Genomic DNA, 24,174 nt, shown 5'->3' with positions numbered 1-24,174 from the left:
GGGGGGGGGGGGGGGGCATACAGGCGGTGTGCCGTGCCCTAGTCCGTGCTGGGTGGCCCGGCCATCGCGTCAACCCCCACACAGCTTCGTTGATTGGCAACCCCATAAATCGGTCCGATTGTCACATCAGCCTAGACGAAAGCAATCCGTTTGCTACATCACCATACATATAGCCGCGCCCTCTGCTTGCCCATGGGTGCCGTGAGTGCGCCCCGACCGCGACCTCCGCGCGCCCCGCACGCCTCTCCCCCCATTCCCAATCCAATCCCCCCACCTGCGCCACAAAGTTGAGGCCGCTGCCGTCCACCAGCAGGGGCAGCCCCGCCGCGCGTGCCTCGCGCAGCACGGTCCTGCTGACCGCCACCACCCCCGGGTCGTCGCCCAGCCCCGGCCCCACCACCAGGCAGCCGATGCGGCCCAGCCAGGCCTTGATCTGGGACACCAGCTTGGCGGAGCCCTGGGGGTCCAGCGGGGACGACTCATCCTATGGGAATCCAAGGGATGGAGTAGACAAAAGTAGGGACGGAATTCAAGGGGTGAGGGGAGAGGGGCGGGTTGGGAGTCGATGAGCAGCGGCGCTTCGAGGGCGAGGGGCCGCTCGTGAGAGATGCAGGCTGGAGGAACCAAGGTCGGCAGGCCGGCAACAGGCGCAAGCGCCTGGTGGTGGCAGTTGCACAGCCGCCAAACTTCCAGCCTGGGCGTGTCACAGAGGACCCACCGGCGCACGTCACGGCGTAGCGGGCAGGGCGCAGGGCACGGCGAGAGGGAGGGGGGTGGGCTTGCAGGGGGCCCTGGTGGTGGGGTGTCACCCACCGGCAGGAAGGGCAGCACAATGAGCTCGGGGCTGTAGCCCTTAATGGTGGGGGCCGCCCCCGGGGTGCAGAACACGTGGGACAGGTCAGCGCCGACCTGCGGGGCGGCGGCGGGCCTTTCGAGTCTGAATGTTGATTGCGAGTTGTGTGCGGGCTCACGGTCGCAGGGCATGGATGATGTGATGTCTGTTGTTGCCTTTTGATGTCATTGGATTTAAAGGGGAGGGCGAGCAAAACAAGGCACGTGCCGGCACGCCACGAGGGAATGATCCCTTTCACAAGCCGCGAGCGCGGTTCTCAGGGTGAGTGGCTCACACCTGGGCATGAGGCCTCGGCGAACGCCCGCCCTTTGATCGTGCCTGGCGTATCCTTGGGTTTTCTGATAATCAAAGATCTACAATCACAGCACTCACTTGCACCATACGCCGCACTGACCTTGACGGCAGCGATGCCTGCAAAGTAGGGCGCCCCGGTGTACTCGCGGCAGCCGCCCAGCACGCCCACCTTGCCGTTCTGCCCCTTGTGGCCGGAGGCTGCATGGGTCAGTGGCCGGGCGGCGGCCCAAGGACGCGCCTGCGTCAGCAGTATTTGATGCAATGTCGCCCGCATGCAGCTGCCGCGCATGTCCCACGCACACAGGCCGGCCGGTGCCGCTGACCCAGGTCTGCAGGCCAGACGGCCGCGCACCTGTCAGCGGTGGTATCAGGCGGCGCGCGCCCTCCAATATCGCTGCATCGACAGATGCAGGGCTGCTGGCCGCGCTCGCCATTGCCGCCGGGCGAGCGCCGCTGGCGCGCCTGCCGTTGCCGGTGTCCGAGCTGGTGCTGCTGGTCGTCGGGCGGCGCGTCAGCACGGCTGAGTTGAAGGTCCGTGCGCGCGTGTGGCTTATTCGAGCAATTTTATGTGTTACTGCACGAATTGTGGAAACACAGTACAAGCGCGGTCCAACGATGGGCGCGCAATTCATTGATCGCAGATCGTCGCAAGCCTCCTTCCTGGGTTGCTCGGCATCAATCTCGCATCACGTACGACTTAATAAGACATTTGCGCCGGACCACGATACGGGTAAGCCAGGTTATCGAGGGGAACCTGGAGGGACGAAAACTTTGCCCCATAGTGCCAAGCTGGTCGTGCCCTCGTCCTCTTCCAGCCAAGGCATCAGCAAAAGCAGCTTGTGTGAAGCCACAGTGAGCGCTGCGGCGGGCCACTAGCGCAGCAGCCGCCCTGGGAGCAGCAGGCTGCATAGCAGACGGCGTTCGGCAAGGCGTTTGATGGTGTTCAAATAGATTTATTAGGCAGCGTGACGAGAGCTTGGCCGCGGACGAGGGACGAGCCCCGGTGCAGACGAAGTGTGCACTGCAGATCGCACAAGCGCATCAGCAGCGTCGGGAAGGACAAAGACGCCAACCTCATCTGGTTGGGAGTTAGCAGGGCGTTCCACCCACACGCTTCCGGCGCGCTCTTGCGGCGCAGGGGCTCCAGCAAAGATGGCGCTCTCTCAGAAGGAGGCCGACATTCAGCTGCTGCTGGCGGCTGGCTGCCACCTGGGCACCAAAAACTGCTCCTTCCAGGTGGGCGAATGAGTGGCTGCCGTGAACGGATCATGGAGCATGCGGTCTTGCCGCCGCCTGCACGACGGCTGTCCGCGCTGTTCGGCAACGTGACCTGGGCAGCAGCAGCAGCAGCAGCAGCGTTTGCAGCAAGCGCCATCAGCAGCAGCAGGAGTAGCAGCAGCAGCGAAAAGCACCAGCATCAATATGTGCAGCTCAGCAGTGTCAATATGCACACTGTAGCAATCGCTGCAGCAGCAGGACCGCAGCGCCTGCAGCGCTTGACCATCAGTACGCACTGAGCAGCGGGACCGCGGTGTGCGGGGGGAAGGCAGCGAATGCGGCCCGGCGAGGTCTGCTGGCCAGACTTGTATTGATTGTATGTCACGCGGCTGTGCAACAGTGATGCGGCCTGCCAACGCCTAGGCAGTTAGGAAGCTGCCGCCAGCGTTCTGGCTATGAGCGCTGCTTCCGTAGCATTCGGTGCCAGCGGCAGGGAAAGTAGCAGCTGCTGCATTGTTTGCCAGCAGCAGCTGGCGGCGTCATGTCCAGGTCAGCGTCGCAGGAGCTGTGTGGCAGTCCAGAGACGCGTGCAGCCGCGCCGCGATCACCCGTCCCGAGGCTGCGCGAGCAGCGAGTGATTGATTGCCAAACGTGGCGCAGCGGCTGCAGCGAGCAACTGTGCAGTCAGTGGCAGTGGTTGGCATGCACGGCCGCGCCAGGCACAGCCTGTGGACGCGGTTGTCCCACGGCGGCGCTGGCAGCACCCTCACACACAGCAGTAAAGCGGGCCCCCAGTGCCGCCGGAGCTCGGCCTGAGGAGCGAGATGCGCGGACGACATGCGGCCTTCTGTGTCGGCGCAAGCAGCAGCGGGAGCCCTCCGAACGGCTTGAGCTTGCGGTCGAGGGGCTCACACATATAACATAAGTGAGCACATGCGTCACCGCGCTCACGCCGTAGCGCGCGCGCCCTAATCCTCTTCCTCCAGATGGAGCGCTACGTGTACCGCCGCCGCAACGACGGCATCTACGTGATCAACCTGGAGAAGACCTACGAGAAGCTGCAGCTGGCCGCGCGCGTCATCGTCGCCATCGAGAACCCCCAGGTGACACGGGTTCGCGGGCGGGCGGGGTGAAAGTGCGGCCGGCTGGCTGGCGGTGGCGGTACATCGCGGTCCCGGGGGTGTCTGCAGCGGTGGCTGTGGCCTGCGAGCAGCGGCGAGAGAGGGGGGAAGGTGGCGCAGAACGTGAGCGTGACACCGCAGGCATCCGAGGCAGCGCGGAGCAGTGTACGTGGACCTGCGACCGGGCGTGCCCCTTCACGCGGTTGCGCACACACACACACACACACACACACACACACACACACACACACACACACTCGTGCGCAGGACGTGGTGGTGCTGTCTGCGCGCCCCTACGGCCAGCGCGCGGTCTTCAAGTTTGCGCAGTACCTCCAGGCCAAGTGCATGGCGGGCCGCCACACGCCCGGCACGTTCACCAACCAGATCCAGAAGCAGTTTGAGGAGCCGCGCCTGCTGATCGTCACGGACCCCCGCACCGACCACCAGCCTGTGAAGGAGTCCTCCTACATGAACATCCCCACCATCGCGTTCTGCGACACTGACTCGGCGCTGCAGGCGAGCCGCGGACGGCGAGGGCGCGGGGGCTGGGCTCGACAAGCGGGGAGCTGCGGGCCGCAAATCATTGATTTCCTCTTGCAGAGGTCGCCTGCAGCAGTGGCTGCAAGCAGGCGGGCATCTCAAGCGGTCGAAGGCGCCGCGATGACGCGCTGCGGGGGCGGCCTCCGCGCCGGGCAGCCTGCGGCTTTTTGCTCAAGCCAGCAGTAGCCCTGCGCCGTCCCCCCCTCCACCCACGCACCCACTCACGCGCCCGTATCCCCCCCTCTCTTTCACCCCCCAGTTTGTTGACGTGGCCATCCCGGCCAACAACAAGGGCAAGCACAGCATCGGCGTGCTGTACTACCTGCTGGCACGCATGGTGCTGCAGATGAGGGGCACCGTCAGCGAGGCCAACCCCTGGGACGTCAAGGTCGACCTCTTCTTCTACAGGTGGCTGGGGGGCAAAGGGGGGGCTTGGGTATGGCTGTGGTTTTGATGAGGGAAAGGCAGGATCGGAAGTGCTTCTTTCAATTCGACCCTTCGTGCCAGGCAGCGTTCGAGGGTCCTGTGGGGATGGGTGCATCGGCTTTGTTTGACCTGTTGAATCTGGTGGTTGCAACGGGTTGTGGCGTGGGGGCTGGCCTCATATGTCAGGCTTGTCGACGTGAGGCGTTTGACATGCCACACTTGGGGGCGCCAGCAGGATGGAGCCCGGGCGCAGCGGCTGCAGAGCACGCTGGCTCATGTGTATGCCTTTGATCGGCGGGGTTAGGGCGCCTCGGCGCCAGTGGGGTGCACTGAGGTTTGGCTGTGGCTGTTGTCCACCCGGGCGTTATGCCCGATGCCAACGCTGACATCACCCCCCCCCCCATCATTGTGACCAGGGAGCCCGAGGAGACCAAGGAGGCCGAGGCTGAGGAGGCCGGTGACTACGGAGAGTTCGGCGCCCTGCCCGCCCCTGCCGCCACCGACAACTGGGCCGCCCCCGCCCCCGGCTACGACGCCGCCGGCGCCGCGCCCGGCTTCGAGGCCGCCGGGGGCGGGTTCGAGGCCGTGCCTGCCACCGGCTTTGAGGCCGCGCCCGCGCCCGAGGTGTTCGCCCCTGCCCCGGCGGATTTCGGCGGCGAGTTCTGAGCAGCTTGTGTGTTGCGGGCGTGGGTTCAAGGAGGTGCTTTGCGCTGCGGCGTGGGGAGCTCGTGTCAATGAGCCGCTGCTTTTGGCTGCGCACGACTTGGCACGGTGGCAGGAGAGGGCCGCGGCGGTCCAACCTTCAGGCGTCTGCTTTCTTGAGTTGTCGTCGGCCGTGCATGTAATCACTGCAGCAGCTGATCTGGTCCGCGTCAGCCAGGCGTCGTCTCAAGTGATTTGGGAGGGCTGTCGCACACATTACAGTGAAATATACTGTTTACCAAGGGCTTGTGCCTTGCGTGCTCTGTGGCGCCACGCCGTGCGCACTCGCAAGTCCAGGCTACCACCACAATCGGCCAGAGGGCGTGCAGATATGCCGGCGCGATTGTTTAGACGAGTTGTGTGGTGGGTGCGCGTCTGAACATGTGACGCGCCCGGCCCACGTCGATCCATAGCAGCATCCAGACATGCCGCCCCAAGCCACCAGTGCGTCAGCGATATGGCATGCCTCCAGCAGCAGCGGTGCTGCACGAAGCCAAGAGGAAGCCCCCAGCCAAAATTTGCAGCCGAATAGCCGAACACGCCAGCACAGTGGGATGGCACCAAGGCTTAGCCTGGCCTTATGGCCACCAAAAAATTTTGTGCCAGGCACCCGCCACAGCATACCCAGCCTCGTCGCACGGGAAGTTTAGCAAGTGCTCTGACGAACCAAAAATCAAGGCCTCGACACCATTTGAGGCCCCTGGGCGCGCCAGGATTGTCCAGATCACGACAGGCCGAGGACGCGCCCCGTGGCGGCGTCAATGTCGATGTCGTAGTATGCGGGCCGCGTGGGCAGGCCGGGCATGGTCATCATGTTGCCCACCAGGGGGTAGACAAAGCCAGCGCCCGCGCTGGCGCGGACGTCGCGGATCGGCAGCGTGAAGCCGCTGGGCGCACCTGTGGGGAGGGGACGAGGGGGTTGGTTTGAATTGGCTAGGCAGGGCGCAGAAGTACGCGCGCATGTGCAGGGCACAGGCCCCTGCACGCACTGGGGCACGTGCAGGAAGGGGGGGCGCACATGGGCACAATGACCGTGCCCGCGCGAGCGCACACACGCACACACGCACGCACGCTCTCTCTCTCTCTCTCTCTCTCTCTCTCTCTCTCTCTCTCTCTCTCTCTCTCTCTCGCTCTGTCTTTCTCACACACGCCCGCACGAGCACAACCCAGGCATCGTTCCCCTCACCCTTGAGCTTGGCGTCGTGGCTGAAGCTGTACTGCGTCTTGGCCATGCAGATGGGCAGCTTGTCAAAGCCCATGGCCGTGTACTTGGCGATCTGAGCCTCTGCCTCTGGGGAGTACGACACCCCCGCCGCGCCGTACGACCGCGCAATGGCCTCGATCTTGTCCTGCGGTCCGGCGAGGTGTGGTTGTTGCGTGGCCGCTTCCAGCCAGACTGTCTTGCAACACAGTGCACAGCACAATCCCCAACACTCCAGCCCTTAAGCCCCTCGATGCAGCTCACGCGGCTGCCGCAGGGCAACAACCAGAGGAAGGGCGGCAGGCCGGCGGCTGTGCCTTGGCCAGCGACAGACCTTGATAGGGAGGTCAACATCGTACAGGAACTTGAAGTCTGTCGGCTGCTCACACGCCGCCACCACCGCCCGCGCCAGGCCCACCGCGCCGGCGCCCCCCAGGGAGTGGTGGCGCGTCACCACAGCAGCAAACGCGCCTGGGCGGCGCGGCAAGCATGGGTGGGGTGGGCGTCAGGCGTCTATTGAGTTCAGTTCCTGAGTACATGCGTGTCACTCACTCGGGCGTATCAAGTGCCTGGGGAACGCAGCGCGCAGCATGTCGCTGGGACGGGCTGTGGAGGGCGCGCAAGGCGTCACGGCGCTGCGAGCGTGCGCACCGGCCTCGAGGGCGGCCGACTTGACGGCCTCCAGCTCTGCGGGGCTGTCTGTGGAGAAGGCGTTGATGGCCACCACGACGGGGATGCCGTAGCCCGTGGCATTCTTGATGTGCCGGGCCAGGTTGCAGCAGCCCTGGGGCGGGGGCGACGCGATGGAAAGGGGCGGGCAGCTGCATCTAAGGCGGGGATGCTAGTGCACTGTGGTGCCGACAGGGCTGAGGGTCATGGGGTGGCTCGATCTTTCACGGTATCGCAGCTCGCGTAGCCCCCGTTCGTTGGCAGTATGATCTCAGGCCGACGTGCACGCAGCAGCCGTCCTGTTGCAAACGCTGCAAACCAGGCTGGCTGTCTGACTGCCGGCGCGCAAGTGTGCGGGAACCACCTTTTTGGGGTGGTGGATGCGTCTGTGTCACCCACCTGTGTCACCAGGTCAACGTTCTCTGTCAGGTACTCGTGGGGCAGCGGGGTGCCCGCCACCACGGGGGCGCCGCCGCCATGCATCTTGAGTGCGCGCACCTGGGGGACAGCGTTTGACCACAAATGTTTGAACCAAGCGCAGCCAATTTCATGAGACCCGCGGCTAAGAACTCCACCCCTGCCTTGCCAAGCCGTTGAACCAGACACAGCAGCGTCGCTGCAGCGCATGAAATCCATATGCCCCCTCCCGCCCTTCGCCACCCATTCCCCCCCCTTGGGCACCGTGGCGACGATGACGGCGGCGTTGGGCCTGAGCCCGCTGGCGCGGCACTTGATGTTCATGAACTTCTCCATACCAATGTCCGCGCCAAAGCCGGCCTGCAATTTGGTGGTGTGGAGTGCGGCGGGGCCAGCTGTCAAGTAGCCAAGGCACAGAAAAGCAAGGGCATGTGTCTGGGGTGGGTAGGCGGGCTGGCGCAAAGGACAGTGCGTGTGTGCGAGCTCTTACGGGTGGGGGGAGGAGCTGAAACAAATCAAGGCATGTGAGCGCGCCAGCTGCACGCCCCTACAGATAGCCGCCGACATCGGCCGCCGCTGTCACGTGCGCGCCGTCGCCAAAGCACATGACGGCCACCGGCAGTGAGCCGGCCGGCCTGGCCGTGGCGGCCCACCTCAGTCACGACGAAGCCCTCCTCCCCAACCAGCTTGAGGCCGATCTCGTCCGCCACGATGCTGCTGTTGCCGTGGGCGATGTTCGCAAAGGGGCCGGCGTGCACCAGCACAGGCGTGCCCTCCAGCGTCTGCAGGCGGGGGCAGGGTGAGCATGTTTGTTACTGGAACACATAAAATCTGGGGAGTGAGCTCGCGCAGATGTATATTTGGTTGCATATTGGCTTAAACAAATCGCAAGCCACAGAACCATCACATTCACAAGCCCACTCTTGTTCAACGAGCCAGACAAACCGCGATGTCACTGCTTGTTGCAACACAAGCCTCGCAACCCCTGCCCCACAATCACACACCTGCAGCAGCGTGGGCATGATGGCGTCCCGCATGAGCACCGTGAGGGCCCCCCCAATGCCCAGGTCGTCCGCAGTGACGGGGGCGCCCTGGCGGCTGTTGCCGATGACCTTCAGGGGCACAAGGGTTTGGGTTGATGTGAGTTCGGTTGATGAAGTATCGTTGGGCAGTCTCAGTTGCTAGCTGGTCAGGCCAACGGAAGTGTTGAATGGTGTTCAAAGCAGAGTCTGGTGTCAGTGCAGGATGGAGCCAGGCGACAGAGCGGCCGCTCCAGCGCCAAAAGCCACAACTTGTGGGCCTGGTTTGTTCTGCAGCTACGCCGAAGCAACCCCTTTTAAAGACTGCATGTGTACCCTCGTGACTGTCATTTTCACCTCACCAACCGTTTCGTGCATGCGCACACGCACGCATGAAAAAACACATGCCCGCACGCGCGCCCGCACAGAGAGAGACAAGCACTTGCACACGCACAACCAGTAACACACACACACACATGTGTGTGTGCGCACGTATGGGTGCACGTACACACATACACGTAACAACACAACGTGTGCCCACCATGCGCCCCAGGCGCTCCCGCATGTCCGACAGGTTGCTGCTGAGGGCCAGGACGGCCATGATCTCACTGGCCACGCTGATGTCAAAGCCTGCGGCGTAGCGCATGTCGTTGAGATGGGTTGGCTGTGCTGTTGGCTGCTACACTGCGGAGCCAGGCCGCAGCAAGTTTGGTATGGTTGTGGCATGGCTGGCCAACCACTGGTGGCTTGGACCCTTGTCCGACCCTTGGAAGCCACTGCAGCCGAGTCTCCACCCAGCAGTCAATGCTGCGGGCATCCCCAGCTATTTGGAGTGAAGGCTTGGGCAGCGGCGGGGGCAAGCTCACCCGTCTTGCGCTCCTGGCCACGCTCCTCTGTGCCCTGGCCCACAGTGATGCCGCGCAGGAACCTAAGGTTGTGTTGGGGTTGAGGCATGCCAGCTGGGAACACGGAGAGAGATGGAGCTGGCGAGGCGCCGCTGTCGCTGGGATGGCGAGCGCCACTTCTCGCAAAGGAGACCGCTTTCCTGTCCTCTAAGGCACACGCGTATTGCAACGCAGGCAGCTACGTGCGGGTCCAGACACTGCACCGCGCGTTCCACCCCTGGCCACCACACTCACCCCCCCACACACGCACACACATGCATGCATGCACGCGCTCGCGTCCACGCTGCTGACCCCGCCCCCACCTGTCGTTGACGTCCATGACGCGCCGCCAGGTGATGCTGTCGGGGTCAATGTCCAGGCGCACGAATGCCGACACCTGGAACAAAGGGTCGTTCGCATGCTCGTGCATCAGCCATACATACCGGCCTGACGTGGCTGCATGGAGCCCTGCGCTGACGGCTAGATGTAGAAAGTGAACACATGACACGCACAAGGCAACACACACACACATACACACACATATTCAAACACACATGCACACATGCACACACACACACACACACACACACACACACACACAAGCTCACGGCCCTGCAACAGACCTCCTCTGGCGTCAGCTGAGCGGGGTCTGTCTTCTCAATGCCCAGCTTCTTCAGGCGCCGAAGCATCACGGGCGCAAACGCGCGGTTGCCCTTCTTGTCGGTCGGGCACAGGCGCCTGCAGGTTTAAGGGCAGGGCTCGTGAGGGCAGTGGTGGTTTGGCCTCAAATGGGCCTAGGAGGCGGCCGCTGAAGATTTAGCAAGGATAGGCAGCTTCCCCTCCACCCTGCTCTCCAGCCAAGTCCCAGAATATGACATTTACACACCGCCTTTTGACCACCATTGTCTCATTTTGTCTGCACAACCACGTCACGCATACACACCTGCATGCACGCACCACTGCAACACAGCCGCACACGCTTCCAACCCACTTGAACAGGGCCTCGTCGGACTGCGCCTGCTCGTGGAACATGCGCGCGTCGATGGCCGCCGACAGGAGGTTGTTGGCCGCCGTGATTGCATGGATGTCCCCTGCGGCAGCACGCGGCGCAATCCCGGGGGGGGGGGGGGGGGGAGGTTTTCCAGTACCAACACGGGTAGGGCTGGGTGTTGGTGTGTCGAGGGCCGGCAAGATGGGCGTCTGGATGTATATGGGGAGAGGGGTGCCCTGGCTGCGCGGTTCGCGCCTTATGACGCAATAGAAGACAGGCATTCGCCCATGAGGTGCTGTCGGTGTGCTCGCGAGCATTATGCGCCTCAGCGCGTCAGCTGAGGCAAGGGCGGGGTGGGACTTCACATGCCCCCAGCGCACCGGTGAGGTGGAGGTTCATCTCCTCCATGGGAATCACCTGCGATGTTGGGGGAGCAGGAGGGGGTGCCAACAACACATGAGCACCACTCCTGCCCCAATCGTGTGCCATCGGTGACGACATGGCTGATCATGCACACAACCGTGCTTGTTCAAGTGCCTGGCGCTGCTGCGCACGCCCAAACTGCACCCCCTCACCGCCTGGCGTGCCCAGGTGAGCGGGGCGAGCCCTGCCGCGCCGCGCGCGGCGCACCTGGCTGTAGCCCCCGCCCGCGGCGCCGCCCTTGATGCCGAAGGTTGGCCCCTGGCTGGGCTGGCGGATGCAGGTGAGGACCTTGCGGCCCAGGTACGCGCCCAGCGACTGGCAGAGCCCGACGGTGGTGGTGCTCTTGCCCTCCCCCAGGGGCGTGGGGGAGATGCCCGCCACCACCACTGCGTGGGGTGCGCGTGCAAGGCAGCACAGCGATGATGTTCAACGGGGCTGGTGGGGCACGGCGTTGCCGTCAGCTGCTTGCACCAGCCATCAGGTGCCCCCACACAAGCCCCCCACACCCCATACCCCACCTGCCCCAACACGTCAACCAACTAACCACCAGCCCGTCCTCACGCCAGCCTGCTCACCATACTTGCCGTAGGCCGCGCCTTTCAGGCGGTCTAGCACCGACAGCCGCACCTGCAGAGGGTTGCAGGGCCAGGGCATTGAGACAGTGCACCCAGCAACCTCATGGGACAGCCGTGCAGCTGCCACTACTCGCATGCGGCTGCTGCGCATCACCAGACGATGCAGGCCGCGTGGCGGCAGCGCGCATGGGCTGCATTTACGCCGCTGCTCCGCATGCATGCGCCTTGCATGCGCCCATGTGCCCCGTCATGTGCCGCCATCCCCGCCACCTTGGCCTTGCTGGGGCCCTGGAGCTCGTACTCATCCGGCGACAGCCCCAGCTTGACCTCTGCAATCTGTGAGATGTGCTTGGGCTTGACAGATTGGGCGATGTCGATGTCTGTTCACGTGTGTGTTTTTGAAGGAGCGCGCAGCGCAGCATAGTGGGTTGGGGGTTGGAGAAGCGAGTGGGCAGGGACAGGCACTCAAGCAAACCCACATGGCCCTTGCTGGTTGGCCCGGCGCTATCCTGCCGCCGCCCCCATCGTGTTTGGTGGAATGCGCTCCTCATGTACCTGCTGCTCAATGCCCTTGATGCGAGCAGCTTGCAAGCTGCGATGCCCAGCTGCCACCTCAGTGCACGCCCAGGTGCGCGTGGGCGAGGCCGACACGCCGCACGTCAAACACGTGTGTCCTCATGCAGCCATGCACAATTGTACATTGCAACTCACAACTCACCAGAAGGGGTGGGAGTCTTGATGTCTAGCAATGGCTTGGGCTCCTCGCCCGTGAGAGGGCCCGGTTCCACCGTGTTGGTGGCCATATCGGCGAATGATGATCCTCTAACTATGTTCAGGGAAACTGCCCGCGACCAATGAGCGATGACCAGCGCACCAAGACGCGTCAGTGGTGGCGCATGCGCCAGTAGATCACGACCAGACGCCTACTAGCGTTGCCGAGTTGCTATCAGGTTTGAACACAAGAAATCATGCAATTACAATCGAGTCAGAGCGTAGGAGCCTTTGACCAAACCCGATCTGCCCCTCTTCCCTCTCTCTCCATCCAGCAGGTGTGTATGAAGCTTCGTACATATCAGAAACCCTATGCTGCAGCACGGACACGGTATCAAGCTTGCGGTTAGCTTTGATCCACGGGATAGTCTTTGGCTCGATCGTGATTTCCTCGAGCTTGCCCGCGCACAAGATCATGGCCTCGACAGGTGTAGGCCGAGGCTTGCATTCCGGCCGCTCTAATTCTCAGAGCTGCCGGGGTGTGCGCTGCGGCGCGGCGCCGAGCTCCTGGCGCAGAGCGCTTGTGAAGCGCCTCCCCCAACCGCGGCCCCGGGTGGCATGCAGCAGCACCACAGACCCTGATGCCCCGGGGCCTTCCCAAGCAACGAGCTCGCGGGAGGTGCGGCGCGCACCTGGGCGACCAGGGTTACCCAGTAAAGCTGTAGGTGGGAAAGGAGTAGTGAGGACACCATGCGCCACTCGCATAGTGCGCCACTCAACGGCTTTGGTGCCGTCCGCTGCGCAGGTTGAACAAATATGGCAGAAGCTCACCCTCAGTAAGGGGTGAGCCCACGTGCGCCACATATGCGTGCGCGCCCGTGCATCTCTGCCGAGCGCAGGCGCTCGCGGGCCGATGGCGTCAAGCGGCATGGAGTTGCTTGCTGTTCAAAAACTCGAAGCTCTCAACCCATTTAGAATCACGCTTGCGCTCGCAGGCAGTTGAACATGGCAATCGCACAGGAGGACTTTGCGCTGGCGGCTTCCCTCAGGGACCAAATCAAGGTGCGCCCAGCCCAGTGGCCTGAATTGCGCTGTTAGCGGAACGGGCGCATCAGCACAGCACGACTGGGCCCTTGATGCTGGAGCGTGCGCACCCCTCTGTGCGGGGCGGCAGTTGTGCAGCGGCAGGTCGCGCCGCAGAGCTGGCAGCTGCATGGTGCAAGCGCGGACCATGGACATGGCCTCTCTTGTTGTGGAAACCGGCCTGGGTATCAGCAGTGCGCCGCCACGCAGGGAAACATCGTCCCGTTCCACAGTCAGACCTACCCTGCCGTGCGCGCCCCACGCGCCCCCCCCCTTGCGTCGAGCAGTCATTGTCGTCTCGTCTGCCGCCAGTGCAGCAGTTCCTGTACTCCCAGCTGGAGCGACTCAGGAGCGGCGACACGGCGGAGCGGCGCGCGGCGATCGCCGCCCTGAGTGAGCGCCCCCAGAGCACCCGCGCGATGGCAGCAATTGGGCCGGCCGCCTGTGAGCATTTGCGCTCAGGTTGGCTGGTAGCTGGCTTGATGTTTGAGCGGGGCACTCAACTGAAATCATGACATCACAACCCCCGCAGGCGCCGCCGGCGACGAGGCGGTGCTGCCGGACCTCGCGCTCTGCCTGCGTGACACCGCGCTCCAGGACGCGGCGCACGCGGCCATGTGGGTGGTCTTCACCCGCAGCCGCGACCCGGCGGTGAACGAGCTCATGGCGGAGGCGGAGCCGCTGCTGCACGGGGGCGCGGCGCCGCAGCTGGAGAGGGCGCTGCTGGTGTACGGGCACGTGGTGCGGCTGGCGCCGTCGTACGCTGAGGTGGGTTCGACGGTCGGCCCATGCGCATCCCTTTTGGTGTGTGTCTGCAACACTGATTGCTTTGCTGTTGTTTGTGTGCAGAGGTAGGTGTGTGTGCTCTGATGCGTGTGTGTTGAAAGGGGGGCTTGACACGTACCGCATCTGAGTGTGTGCGTGGATCCCTGAGTTTGCGCAATCAATTGCTCTTTGGGTTGATTCAGAACCGGGCAGGCAACAACACCATAATCCAGTCATGTCGACTGGATATGCAACCTCGAAGATTGAGACGGGGTTCGCATGAGCCAGTGCAGGGTCACAAATTACGCGCTGCACATTGTATTCATATGTGCGCACACAATGTGTCTCTTGCTTTGCGCCGTCTATTGTGGGGCGACCTTTTTGCTTGCACTGCAATGCAGCAGCGTGGTCAACTTTGTTGTCAACTACCCGCCCATCCTCCATTTTCACACGCCCTCCAGGGCTACAACAAGCGCGCGACGGTGTACTACCTGCTACACCGCTACCAAGAAGCCATTGACGACTGCAACATGGCGCTGCACCTGAACCCCTACCACTTTGGCGCCGCCAGTGGCCTCGGCCTCTGCCACTGGTCTCTCAAGCAGTCGGCGGCGGCGCTGCAGGCTTTCGAGCGTGCCCTGGAGATCCATCCGGGGCTCACCTCCATTCGTGGATACGTGGAGACGCTGCGGGAGGAGGTGGCGCGCGGGCCGAAGCGGCGGGAGGACGGGGGTGACGGGTGAAATCCTTGTTGACTCGCTCTCACAGGGCGGCGGCCCAGGGGCGGGACACGACACTGGTGCAGCCGTCACCGCGACATACGTAATGTAAAGAGAAATTCATCAGAGTCGCCTCTGAGGTCGCTTCATCAGCTTATAGCAGAGAGCTTTGTGGTGCCTGCGTGCTGCGGTGATCACCACAAAATCGCAGAAGCTTGCAGGAAAAAGCCTGAGAGAGGTCGCCATTGCCTATCGAGGGGCACACAGCAAGGGTGAGCGCGGCTTGGTGCAGCGCGCACGCTGCCCATGCTTCGGGGAGAAGCTCGCTGCATCCCCGTTGCCTACAAGTGCGTTGAACACGCTTTGTAGGGCTTCGCGACCCTTCTCGAGCGGTTTGCCGGTGTTTTGTCCCAGATCGTCCGCCAGCTCTGAACAACGGTGACCTCTCCCTTGTCCGTGCCTATCAGGATCTTTCCGGCGGCGCAGCTTGCCTTGACAGCGACAGCAGCACAACAGCATGGGTTTTTTGGACCGGCTGGTTGGCAAGACGCCGCAGCAGCAGGAGGAAGAGCGCGCAGCGGCGGCAGCGAAGCAGCAGCAGCAGAGCGCGCCGACGCCGAGCACGTCGGCCAGCGAGCTTCTGCGCGACACTGCACCGCAGGCGGGCGCTTTCTCAGCGGCGAGCGCGCAGCGCCTGTACGATCCGTACGAGGGCATCTCTACGGCGGTCGGCGGCCGCAAGCACGCGTTCACGCTGCCGGAGGGGCCAGAGTACGTCTTTCAGGAGGAGGCGGCCGCGCGGCGGAGAGGCTGGGGAGAGAACCTGCAGTTCTACACGGGCGTGGGCTACTTGGGAGGTGAGCCGGCCGCCGGCGCGGTTGCGTGCAATGGGCGTTGGTGCAGCAGCTGTGGCCGACGACCTGCGCGTGCTGCAGATGGCGGGGTGCGAGAGCAGGAGGCTGCATAGAGTGTGTCGCAGCTTGAGGGAGCAAGCGGCACGCTGAGTGAAGGGGGCCGCAGTTTGAGGGTGCATCATTTTTGGCGCCCCAAGCGAGGCCTGGAGGGGAGGATCCGTGCGCGACTGAGGCCGCAGCTCCACTCTCAAGTTTGCACCGAGCGCCCGCTGCACGCATGCCTCGTTGTCATATTGGGGCGTCTGCAAGTGGTCTCTTGCCCCTGGAAAACAAACCACACAATGCAGCTTGCGCCTTGGCTATCGCTTTCCAGAGAAGCCGTCACTCCATCATGAAAACACGTCAACGTATTGCCGCAGGCGGTGCCACCGGGTTTGCCATTGGCGGCTACCGCTATCTGCAGTCGCCCGCGGAGCCCGCGCTCTCCAGCGTCAAGCTCAAGGCCAACCGCCTCATCAACATGAGCGGCTCCCTTGGGCGCCGCTTCGCGTGCGCGTCGGCAATTCTGGGGCTCTACTTTGCGGTGTCTGAGAGCTACATATATCACACCGTGGACGGCCGCCTGCCCGACGGCGTGGCGACGGCAGCAGCTGGTGAGTGGCCTAGCACATCTGTGGGCGCGGCGCACCGCGCGGCAGGGGTCCGAGCATAGCCGCAATTCTTGTGGCGGCCATGGGGTCTGTGGCGTTGGAGCGTGCGGCATGGCGAGAGCCGTCCGTGGCAACGTGCCGAGCAGGGAGGCGGGGGACTGCCGGCCGGCCCTGCGCTCAAGACGCTCCTCCCCGCCCGCAACTCGCAGGCTTCACGACGGCGGCGCTGTTCCGCTCGCCGCGCGGCCTGCGGACCGCGTCTGTGGCGGGCCTGGTGGGCGCCGCCGCGGCCGCGGGCCTGCACGCGGCGCGCCAGAGGTGGCCATCCTTGTGAGCGGCGGGTCGGTTTTGACAGGGATTCGGTCAGCTTCTGGCAGTTGGCAGCCCGCACCGCCGGCGCGCCGCGGCCGGCGATGGAGCTGCGACGCTCCTGGCTGGCGGGCACGCCGTGCCGCGTGGTGCGGGCACAGAAGAAGCAAGCACAGTTCTTACAGAGGCCAGCAGCAGCGAGGGTCAGCAGCACCGCATGGCGAGTGCATGTGCAGCAGAATAGCAGAGGAGCCTGTGTAACAACACTTGGGTTTCAAATAAGTTTAGGCAGGTACGGAAGGTTCATGGGAAACACTTTTGATCGTGCAAGCAGAGACTTTGTGCATCCACAACGGCCACCGCGCTTGCTTTTGCATGCCGGGGGGCTGGCGGAGCATACATACCCCCGGCGCCGCGCGGCTCACGGTTATTGCGCAGCTGTGATTGCAGGACTGGGCTGAATGGACAGACGCAGTGTTGGAGGAATCTCTTGCAGCGTCGCAGGCAGCGATGTGCTTCAATGCAGGGCAACGTCTGAATACGTCAGCAGAGACAGAACACAAGTGCTACAAAAAGCCATGACAGCAGTGCAGAGGACCGGACGGCTCATGAAACGCGGTGCTGTGGAGGGCTAGCACCCGGGGGTGCCAGGAGTGCAGCAAACCTGGCCGCCAAATTGTCCAAACCCTCCAAAGAACCGGCCGCCTGCAGGAAGCGGCGGGTGCGGGTGCATGTGCATCAGTCAGGAGCGGGTGTGACAAGGGGATCAAGCAGGGTTGGGGCAGACAAACCCGAGCGGTGCATACAAGATCGGGATCAGCGGTCGCAGCTGCAGCCAGCTAGCTGGGCGCCTGGGAGGTTCCCAGACGGCTGAGGGTGGCACTCCTAGAAGGCAGGCGGCTGCTCACCACAGTACTGTCCAGCAGCGCAGCACACGCCGTTGCAGACCGGACCCGCGCAGCAGACGTTGTTGGAGCAGGTCGAACCAGCCGCACAGCAGCTGCCGCCGCAGCAGGTCGTGGTGACGGGGCACTGGATGCCGGCTGCAAGTTGGCGCGGGGCAGGCCGGAGTGCGGGCAGGGGATAACGTGAACTCAGGATGGGAGCAGGCAAACCGCGTTCCCCATCGCCGCTATGATGCAGCGGCTGATACGCGCCACCTGGGACCCGGGCAGCCTAGCCCCACAAAAATCATGCAAACCCTGGAGCCCAGCGCTCACTGGAGCACATCTGCATGCCGGGGGGTACACACTGGTTCTGGACGCACTGGTTGTCCCCCGGGCAGCACCTGCAGGCGCCGCACGGAGCAGGTGCGGGGGAGCAACCCAAGGTCAGGCTGATTTCGGCTCCACCAACAGACCGAGGCTGGTGGCAGCCTCAGCAAACCCCGCGCAAAACAGGGCGCCCGGCCTCTCCAGATATGCTCCCGGGCAGGGCGGCCGCGCCGGGGCCCGGCGCTGCATCGATCGCGGCCGCTGCCCCCTCGTCGTACGCCCTGCGCGCCTGCCGTTGCAGCCAATGTTGCCCTGCGGGTGTGAGTAAGCGAGCGGGCCAAGGGCGGCACCATGGGGAGGCAGGCAATGGACAGTTGTGTGGGTCCAGTGGACATTTGTGTGGGTTCAGTGACGGCCGTCGCCCAAAGGTGCTGTCATCTATCTGTCCAAGAACCAGCGAGCAGTACATAGGCACCTAAAAAGCTAGTCCACTCCTCTTCGCGACTAGTCGTATACAAACACCTCGCAAGGCTCACCGTGGGGCAGCAGACGCTGCCTTGACATATCGTGCCGGGCTGGCAGATGGTCGGCCCACAAATCGAGCTGCCCTGAGGCACGCACTGGTTGTTGAGGCACAGCAACGTCGGGCCGCAGAGGCGGCCGCCGCAGAGTATCGATCCCACGGGGCCGCACTGCCCACTGATGCAGTCCTCTGACGGCCCACACACCCGGCCCGAGCAGAGCTTGGAGCCCTGCTCGAAGCACTGGCCGTTGAGGCAGGCCTGCCCCGGGGCACAGCACTGGTTGCCGCCGCAGCAGGTGGATCCGGGGGCGTCGCAGCACTGGGTGCCGCAGCGGTTGGCCTCGCGGCAGCACCTCTGGTTGTCGATGCAGGTCTCGTCAGGGTTGCAGCACAGCTGGTTGGGTGCTGGGCCACACTGCGACAAGTGGGAAGAGGCGGCAGGCCGAACGCGCAGGTGCGTGGTGACTGCGGTATTCGGGCGTTGGAACCCATGCCCTGGCTGGCCCAACCCGCCTCTGTGCGCCGCCCATGAAGCCTGCCATGGACCCATGAGTATCTCTTGACAACCCCTTGATCAAAACAAAACACAGACACACAGACACACACACACACACACACACACATGCACATGCATGAATCCATGTTTGGGCGTACGCCTGCAACTACACGCATCCGCACGTACCTCACAAACCTAATGCACCCCGCGCACATGAACACACACCCACGCAGATGCACTCCCCTCCCCATCCCACCCAACACAAGCCACCCACCAGCTTGTCGGTTGAGCAGGTCGAGAGCCACGCACTGTTGGGGCGCGGCAGGGTTGTTGAGGGCAATCAAGGCACGGATCAAGGGGGAACACACATTGATGATTCCGGGAAGGTGACAGCCACAGGCAAGGTGACAGCTGTCGCTGTGCCCCTCCAAGCGGGTGAATAGGTGGACGCCTAGCCCCGCCAGGTGCCCTCGTCACCCTCCCAGGCCGCAGCCCCCCGCCGCCGCTCCCATCCCTCAGGCTTACAACGACTTCTTGTCCTTGCAGACGCCTTGGAAGCATTGGGTGCCGTCCGGGCAGCAGAACGCGCCGCTGGTGGTGCTTTGGCACATCTGTGCCGGGGATGCGAGGGCGGCGGTGACGCGGTGCAGGTGATAGACCAGCAGCGCTCAACACAGGCAGCATTTTCATCACAATCAAGGGGTGCGAAGAGAGGCTGGGCGATGTTTGTGAAAAACTTGGGTGGGCAAAGTGTGTGAGACTGAAGCCGAATGCACCCATGAAGTGGCCTTGTGCCTGACCCGGAGCAAGGCCCCCCAACCCGCCCGAAAAAACCTGTGGAGCCGGGCAGCAGCCACCCGCGATAGTCCTGATGACTCCGCCTGCCGGGATGAGACAGGGGCGCTCGCATGTCAGAGGGGGGACGTGCGGCACGCGCGCTGAGCAACAAGGCGACGCGCTCATGCATGACGCCTTGCATATCAATGCGGTCGAACAAGTTGCGCCATGAGCATGTGCCGCGCAACCCGCTTCGCGCGCGGCTCCCCTGTGCGCCAGCCCCTGGGCGGCTGCTCGTCCTATCACCTTTTGCGCAGCAGCGCTGAGTCACCGGGTCGCACTCGCCCTCTGTGCAACAGGAACCTCCGCAGACGAACTGCGTGTTGCAGCAGCCGTCGTTGGTCCATAGCTGACCAGGTCCGCAGCCGCTCCGCTGGCCGATGGCGCGGCAAACCCCCTCTTGGCAGATCATGCCATCGGGGCAGCAGCCGCTGGCGCCGCAAACCCGGGAAGCCGGGCAGCAGGTGCCTCCAAAGCAGCTTTCCCAGCTCTGCGGGGTCGCGGAGGAGGGCGCGTGCAGGGAAAGGGGTGCGCTCGGGGGAGGGCCTCTCAGATGCGGGGCTACCAGGAGGCCTCGTTCCGAGGCGAGGCGGCAATAACGAAGGGATGTGTAACCGCCAAACGGCCGACCCGGATGGCACCCCACCTGGCAGCAGGAGATGCCGCACCGCTGCCCGGTTGCGCAGGCGTCCTGCGTCGCATCATGGTCCATCAGCTGCCTCGTTGCCTGGGCACCAGCGGAGCCGCCCACGTCCAAGGCGCCGCTGCCGCTGCCGCTGCGGCCGCCACCGCCACTGCCGCCGCTGCCCCGCTGCGGCTGCAAGACGTACAGCCTAGGAAGGACCGAGGTAGCGGCGGAAGGTGGCGTCAAGCCAGGGCGCGGGGCAGCAGGGGCCCCCGGCGGGATGACGCCAGGTGCAGACGGGTGCTGTGCCGCTCGCCGGCGGGGTGGGTTGGGTGCTTGACAGCCTCTCAGCGCTGGCGGAGCTCCAAAACCAGCCACGGCGGCCCCCACGAGCGTCCTTCCCTTTTCCCAGCCCGTCGTGCGGCCGGGCACTGCATCGATGGTGCGCGTATCATCGGCGCTCACCTGCTGCCAATCTGCGCGATCGCGAAAACGCAGGCCACTGCGGCGAGCGCAGCAAGCGCCATTTGCCACCCTTTGCGCCCCCGCGGTTTCCGCGGCGGACGTATTGATGGCGCGACGCGCAGGCTGCCGTTGAGGCTGATGCTGCCGCCGGCCTCCATGCCCTCCACGATACGGGTGCTCGGGGTCAGCCTGAGGGAGCGCGAGCGCTGCCGCAGGGAAAGACCAATCGACCCCGCCTCGCGCCCGGCCGGCGCAAACGCAAAGGGCGTTGTGCCGAGCATGTCGTCCTGATCCTGCTCAGCATTTTCATTGTTCTTTTTATTCTTGGTACCGGTCATGGCTCCTAATAAGCCCGCTCTCGAGCGGCCCTCGCGGTGTTTGTCCGGCTTGCTGCTGCAGTGCTCAATTTTGGGTGTTGTCGGGGGTGCTGCAGATGCGTGTTCGCGTTCAGCAAATCTCGTGATCCTAGCAAGACGCGAACCCGGCTAACCTCACGCAGCTGCAGCACAGGTGCTGGTGTGGAAGCAAAGAGTGACCCCCCATCGGCTCTCGGGTGACACCAGGTTATACCGAAGCAAATAGATCTCCCATGGCGTCTTCGTCGATGTGGCTTCACAAGGGACTTCAAGCGCCCTGGCCCACCCGATTGTTGCCCGGGCCCGCCCGCCCAACCTGCCCTGCATGCGCTCGAGCTGAAGCTGGCGACCTGGCCTGCAGTGACAAGGGGACGATTATGTTCACATCATCATGGCTTCTCCCGCGACTCCAACGGTTGCTGTCCATACAGGCAGCCTGGAACTCTTACCGTGCACTGCTGATAAATGGGGCAAAAGGACAGGACTTGTCGTGTACCCCTGCCGTGCCCGGCGCCTGTGCCTCTCGCTCCGCGACAAGACCACCCTGCAGTGATGGATTGAGTTCCAGACCTACCACCAGCCAAAGCGCAAGCATGGGCGCTGTAAGCAAGGACCAAAAGGGCCAACCACAATCGAGGCGACCAACACTCCAAAAGGAAGCAAGTGACAAGGTAAGTCAACGAGGATGCTGCCGCAACGGCAGGGCAGCCATCAGCTCCCGATGCAGCTTTTCCTGCAGCACGTAGCAGTGTAATCAAATCAAAATCAGAAAGATCAGCTCCGCGTTATTCCAACCAATGCAACAAACACTGCAACTGTAGAAAGGCAGGTTGCCCGAGCCCCGACCCCCACTTCCAAACTAAAGTGGTGGACCTCGCTGGCCCTTGCCGCACTCAGTGCAGCCAGCCCAGCATCAACAGCCAAACAAGCCCTGAGCCGGGCGGCGGCACGCGCAGGTGCCACCGGGGCAGTGATGTCATTGCTGTTGGGTATCACTCGCCCCTGACGACGGCAATGCTGCCGTCCGCACCAAACTCAGTTACGGTATATAGCCTGGGCCCCTTGGGGTCATATTTGAGGTCCCCGAATTCGTTGAAGGCAATCGGGCCAGACACGCCCTGCGGAAAAAACAATGGTGCGCCGTGCGTGATCAAATGAGGGCGCCCTTGCCAGCGCTTGGGTGGTCGGCGGCGCCGACGTGCGGGCGCAGTTGAGAAGGGGGGGCGAGCGCCGCTAGCAAGGGTTCCTATCAGAGACATCCTCTCCCACACATCAAGCCTTGCCTGTGGGGCAAAGGCTCGGCCCTGCAGGCTGTCGGCAATGCGTTCTTCTATCGAGGCAGTCCTCCCATCATCATCCACCGCGCGCCCCGCACCTTGAAGCGGACGTCTGCGAGCTGCGCCAGGATGGCCTTGCCGTCCTTGGGCGCCTCCGCCCGGCGGTACGCCTCGATCAGCGCCTCCGCCGCATCGTACGCGTGGGACGCCTTGGGCACGTACCTGGCGCCCAGGGGGGGGAGGGGGATGTGCAAGGGGGGGGGTGTGAGTGCTTGCCGTAGGGACGGGAGCTCGTGCGGTTTGTGTGGCTGGCACGATGGGCGTGGGATGTAAGGCATGCGGCGCTGTCGCTCTGCGTCTTGGGTTGAAACAAATCGCTGTGCGAATTGAAAAAGGACAGTCGGCAAAACCTAGCATAAGGCTTCCTGCAGTCCAGCCGGTTTGCGCACGATATGTTCTTCCCGGCCGTGTAGGTCTTGAAGGCGGCGACAAACGCGGGCGACCCGAAGGTGACGTCGCTGCCGCGGACGCCCTTTGCGAGGGCCGCGCCGATCCTGAGGGGCACCGTCGCGTCCATGAGGGAGTCCCCGCCAAAAATCGTGACGGCGCTCAGCGGCGGCTGCGCGGTGCGCAGGGCCTTGATAATGTCTGCGGGGTGACGTCATCCAGGGGGGGTGCGGCGCGTGAGCAACCAGCGTGCGCCTGCAATGCACAATCTCCAGGGACCGGCAGCAGCGCGGCCGCCGCTGTTGATGGCGTTAAGCGCGAGAGGCAAGCCGCGCGTGCGCGCACGTGGCGGGCCGCGGCCCAGCGGCCTGCGATCCGGCCGGCAGAGCGGGCCCCTGCTTGCCCCCGCTGCCCCCCGCCCCTGCCGGGCGCCGTCGGGGCGCGCTCACCCGCGCCCCACGCGAGGTCATTGGTGGCAATGAAAACGCCGTTGGCCGAGCGCGCCCTGACCGCGTCCACTATGTCTGACGCGTTCTTGTTCGGGGCCTGCGCGGGCACCTCCACGTTGAAGGCCTTCCCGCCGTCGCGGGTGAAGGCCGCGATAAAGTTGTAGGCCAGCTCCTGGCCTGCGAAGGTTGGTCAGGTTGGGCATTTGGTTTCGGGTCGCATGGGTGCCATCGGTGGTGGCCCCGCCCAGGTCGATCAGCACGGGCTGCAGCTGACCACAGAGGGGTCCAAGCGCGCCCTGATGCGAAACTGCTTGCCATTGCTGTGTGCGGTGCCACGCCCACCACAACACGCTACCCCGCACCGCAGCGCAGGCGTAGCCCCTGCCTTCCCTGCCGCACACCCCCCGCCCCCTCAACCCCGCCTGCCCGCCCCCCTGTGCACCATAGGAGTCGCTGCTTGATGCGATGACAACGGTCTTTGCACCCAGCGCGATCATCCTGCGCGCTGCAAACTGGCCCTGGTACTTATCAGACGGGACAGTCCTGTGGATGAGGGCGCGGCACGTGTCAGAAGGTGAGGCGCACTGGCAAGGTGCGTGCAGGTGTGCGCGACCCCGATTTAAACATGCAGGCACGCCAGCCCCACGCCCGCCGGCAGGCCGCGCCGCGTCTGACATGGCCGCAGCGAGCAATCAGGTCGACGTTCCTCAGAACCGTGGCCGGCAGGTGCCTTGGGGCTACCGCAATACAATCTGTCCCGCAACAGGCCCACTGGCCCACGAAGATCCTCGGCGGGCCCCACAGCCGCCGCCTCATGCAAGGAGCTCGCCTGAAAAAGTAGTCCCCCTTGATGGAGAGGGCGGGTGCGGTGGACGCGGGCGACACCAACGGGATCTGGTACTTATTCACGACGCCCAGGGCGCCCAGGGAGGCGGAGGAGCACACCTCACCGACCATGACGTCTGGGAGTTGTTTGAGAGGGGCGGGAAGGGGCAGGAGGGGTTACGGTTTGCATGGGGCGGAGAGGGGCAGGAGGGGTTGTGATTTTAGTGGGGCGGGGT

General features: G+C 64.1%; 7 protein-coding genes across 7 annotated transcripts in view; 3 read left to right on the top strand and 4 right to left on the bottom strand.

Moving 5' to 3' along the window:
- MNEG_3436 (hypothetical protein) overlaps positions 1 to 1,581 on the bottom strand; it is a gene marked incomplete at both ends in the record, with an annotated part of 2,742 nt that extends 1,161 nt beyond the window's left edge. Inside the window, 4 exons of the mRNA XM_014048092.1 lie at positions 275 to 484; positions 814 to 909; positions 1,248 to 1,345; positions 1,500 to 1,581. Coding sequence (XP_013903546.1) covers positions 275 to 484; positions 814 to 909; positions 1,248 to 1,345; positions 1,500 to 1,581 — 486 coding nt within the window. The remainder of the gene's footprint in view (positions 1 to 274; positions 485 to 813; positions 910 to 1,247; positions 1,346 to 1,499) is intronic.
- A 718-nt stretch (positions 1,582 to 2,299) lies between these two features.
- Positions 2,300 to 5,118, top strand: MNEG_3435 (small subunit ribosomal protein SAe; the record flags this gene model as incomplete). The annotated part of the gene is made up of 5 exons (XM_014048091.1): positions 2,300 to 2,383; positions 3,352 to 3,468; positions 3,754 to 4,002; positions 4,286 to 4,434; positions 4,869 to 5,118. 5 exons carry the CDS (start codon positions 2,300 to 2,302, stop codon positions 5,116 to 5,118), a joined length of 849 nt encoding a protein of 282 aa, XP_013903545.1.
- Positions 5,119 to 5,878: 760 nt separating this feature from the next.
- On the bottom strand, positions 5,879 to 12,136 carry MNEG_3434 (methylenetetrahydrofolate dehydrogenase (NADP+); the record flags this gene model as incomplete). Its single annotated transcript, XM_014048090.1, has 18 exons — positions 5,879 to 6,051; positions 6,341 to 6,503; positions 6,690 to 6,826; positions 7,007 to 7,139; positions 7,424 to 7,522; positions 7,706 to 7,801; positions 8,095 to 8,223; positions 8,446 to 8,553; positions 9,002 to 9,090; positions 9,327 to 9,388; positions 9,668 to 9,741; positions 9,968 to 10,082; positions 10,336 to 10,435; positions 10,716 to 10,752; positions 10,966 to 11,144; positions 11,334 to 11,385; positions 11,604 to 11,713; positions 12,052 to 12,136. The coding sequence occupies 18 exons, from the start codon at positions 12,134 to 12,136 to the stop codon at positions 5,879 to 5,881; spliced, it is 1,941 nt and encodes a 646-aa protein (XP_013903544.1).
- Positions 12,137 to 13,049: 913 nt separating this feature from the next.
- MNEG_3433 (TPR repeat-containing protein) lies at positions 13,050 to 14,635 on the top strand (the record flags this gene model as incomplete). The annotated part of the gene is made up of 4 exons (XM_014048089.1): positions 13,050 to 13,106; positions 13,415 to 13,520; positions 13,660 to 13,895; positions 14,354 to 14,635. 4 exons carry the CDS (start codon positions 13,050 to 13,052, stop codon positions 14,633 to 14,635), a joined length of 681 nt encoding a protein of 226 aa, XP_013903543.1.
- A 493-nt stretch (positions 14,636 to 15,128) lies between these two features.
- On the top strand, positions 15,129 to 16,449 carry MNEG_3432 (hypothetical protein; the record flags this gene model as incomplete). Its single annotated transcript, XM_014048088.1, has 3 exons — positions 15,129 to 15,468; positions 15,885 to 16,118; positions 16,325 to 16,449. 3 exons carry the CDS (start codon positions 15,129 to 15,131, stop codon positions 16,447 to 16,449), a joined length of 699 nt encoding a protein of 232 aa, XP_013903542.1.
- A 2,729-nt stretch (positions 16,450 to 19,178) lies between these two features.
- Positions 19,179 to 20,922, bottom strand: MNEG_3431 (hypothetical protein; the record flags this gene model as incomplete). The annotated part of the gene is made up of 5 exons (XM_014048087.1): positions 19,179 to 19,268; positions 19,478 to 19,538; positions 19,812 to 19,984; positions 20,141 to 20,327; positions 20,585 to 20,922. 5 exons carry the CDS (start codon positions 20,920 to 20,922, stop codon positions 19,179 to 19,181), a joined length of 849 nt encoding a protein of 282 aa, XP_013903541.1.
- Positions 20,923 to 21,932: 1,010 nt separating this feature from the next.
- MNEG_3430 (hypothetical protein) lies at positions 21,933 to 24,070 on the bottom strand (the record flags this gene model as incomplete). Its single annotated transcript, XM_014048086.1, has 6 exons — positions 21,933 to 22,058; positions 22,316 to 22,439; positions 22,667 to 22,865; positions 23,114 to 23,290; positions 23,556 to 23,656; positions 23,886 to 24,070. The coding sequence occupies 6 exons, from the start codon at positions 24,068 to 24,070 to the stop codon at positions 21,933 to 21,935; spliced, it is 912 nt and encodes a 303-aa protein (XP_013903540.1).
- Between the last annotated feature and the right edge of the window lie 104 nt (positions 24,071 to 24,174).

The sequence above is a fragment of the Monoraphidium neglectum genome, assembly GCF_000611645.1.
Source record: "Monoraphidium neglectum strain SAG 48.87 unplaced genomic scaffold scaffold00431, whole genome shotgun sequence".
Classification (NCBI taxonomy): domain Eukaryota; kingdom Viridiplantae; phylum Chlorophyta; class Chlorophyceae; order Sphaeropleales; family Selenastraceae; genus Monoraphidium; species Monoraphidium neglectum.
This window is presented reverse-complemented; position numbering and strand designations above follow the sequence as displayed.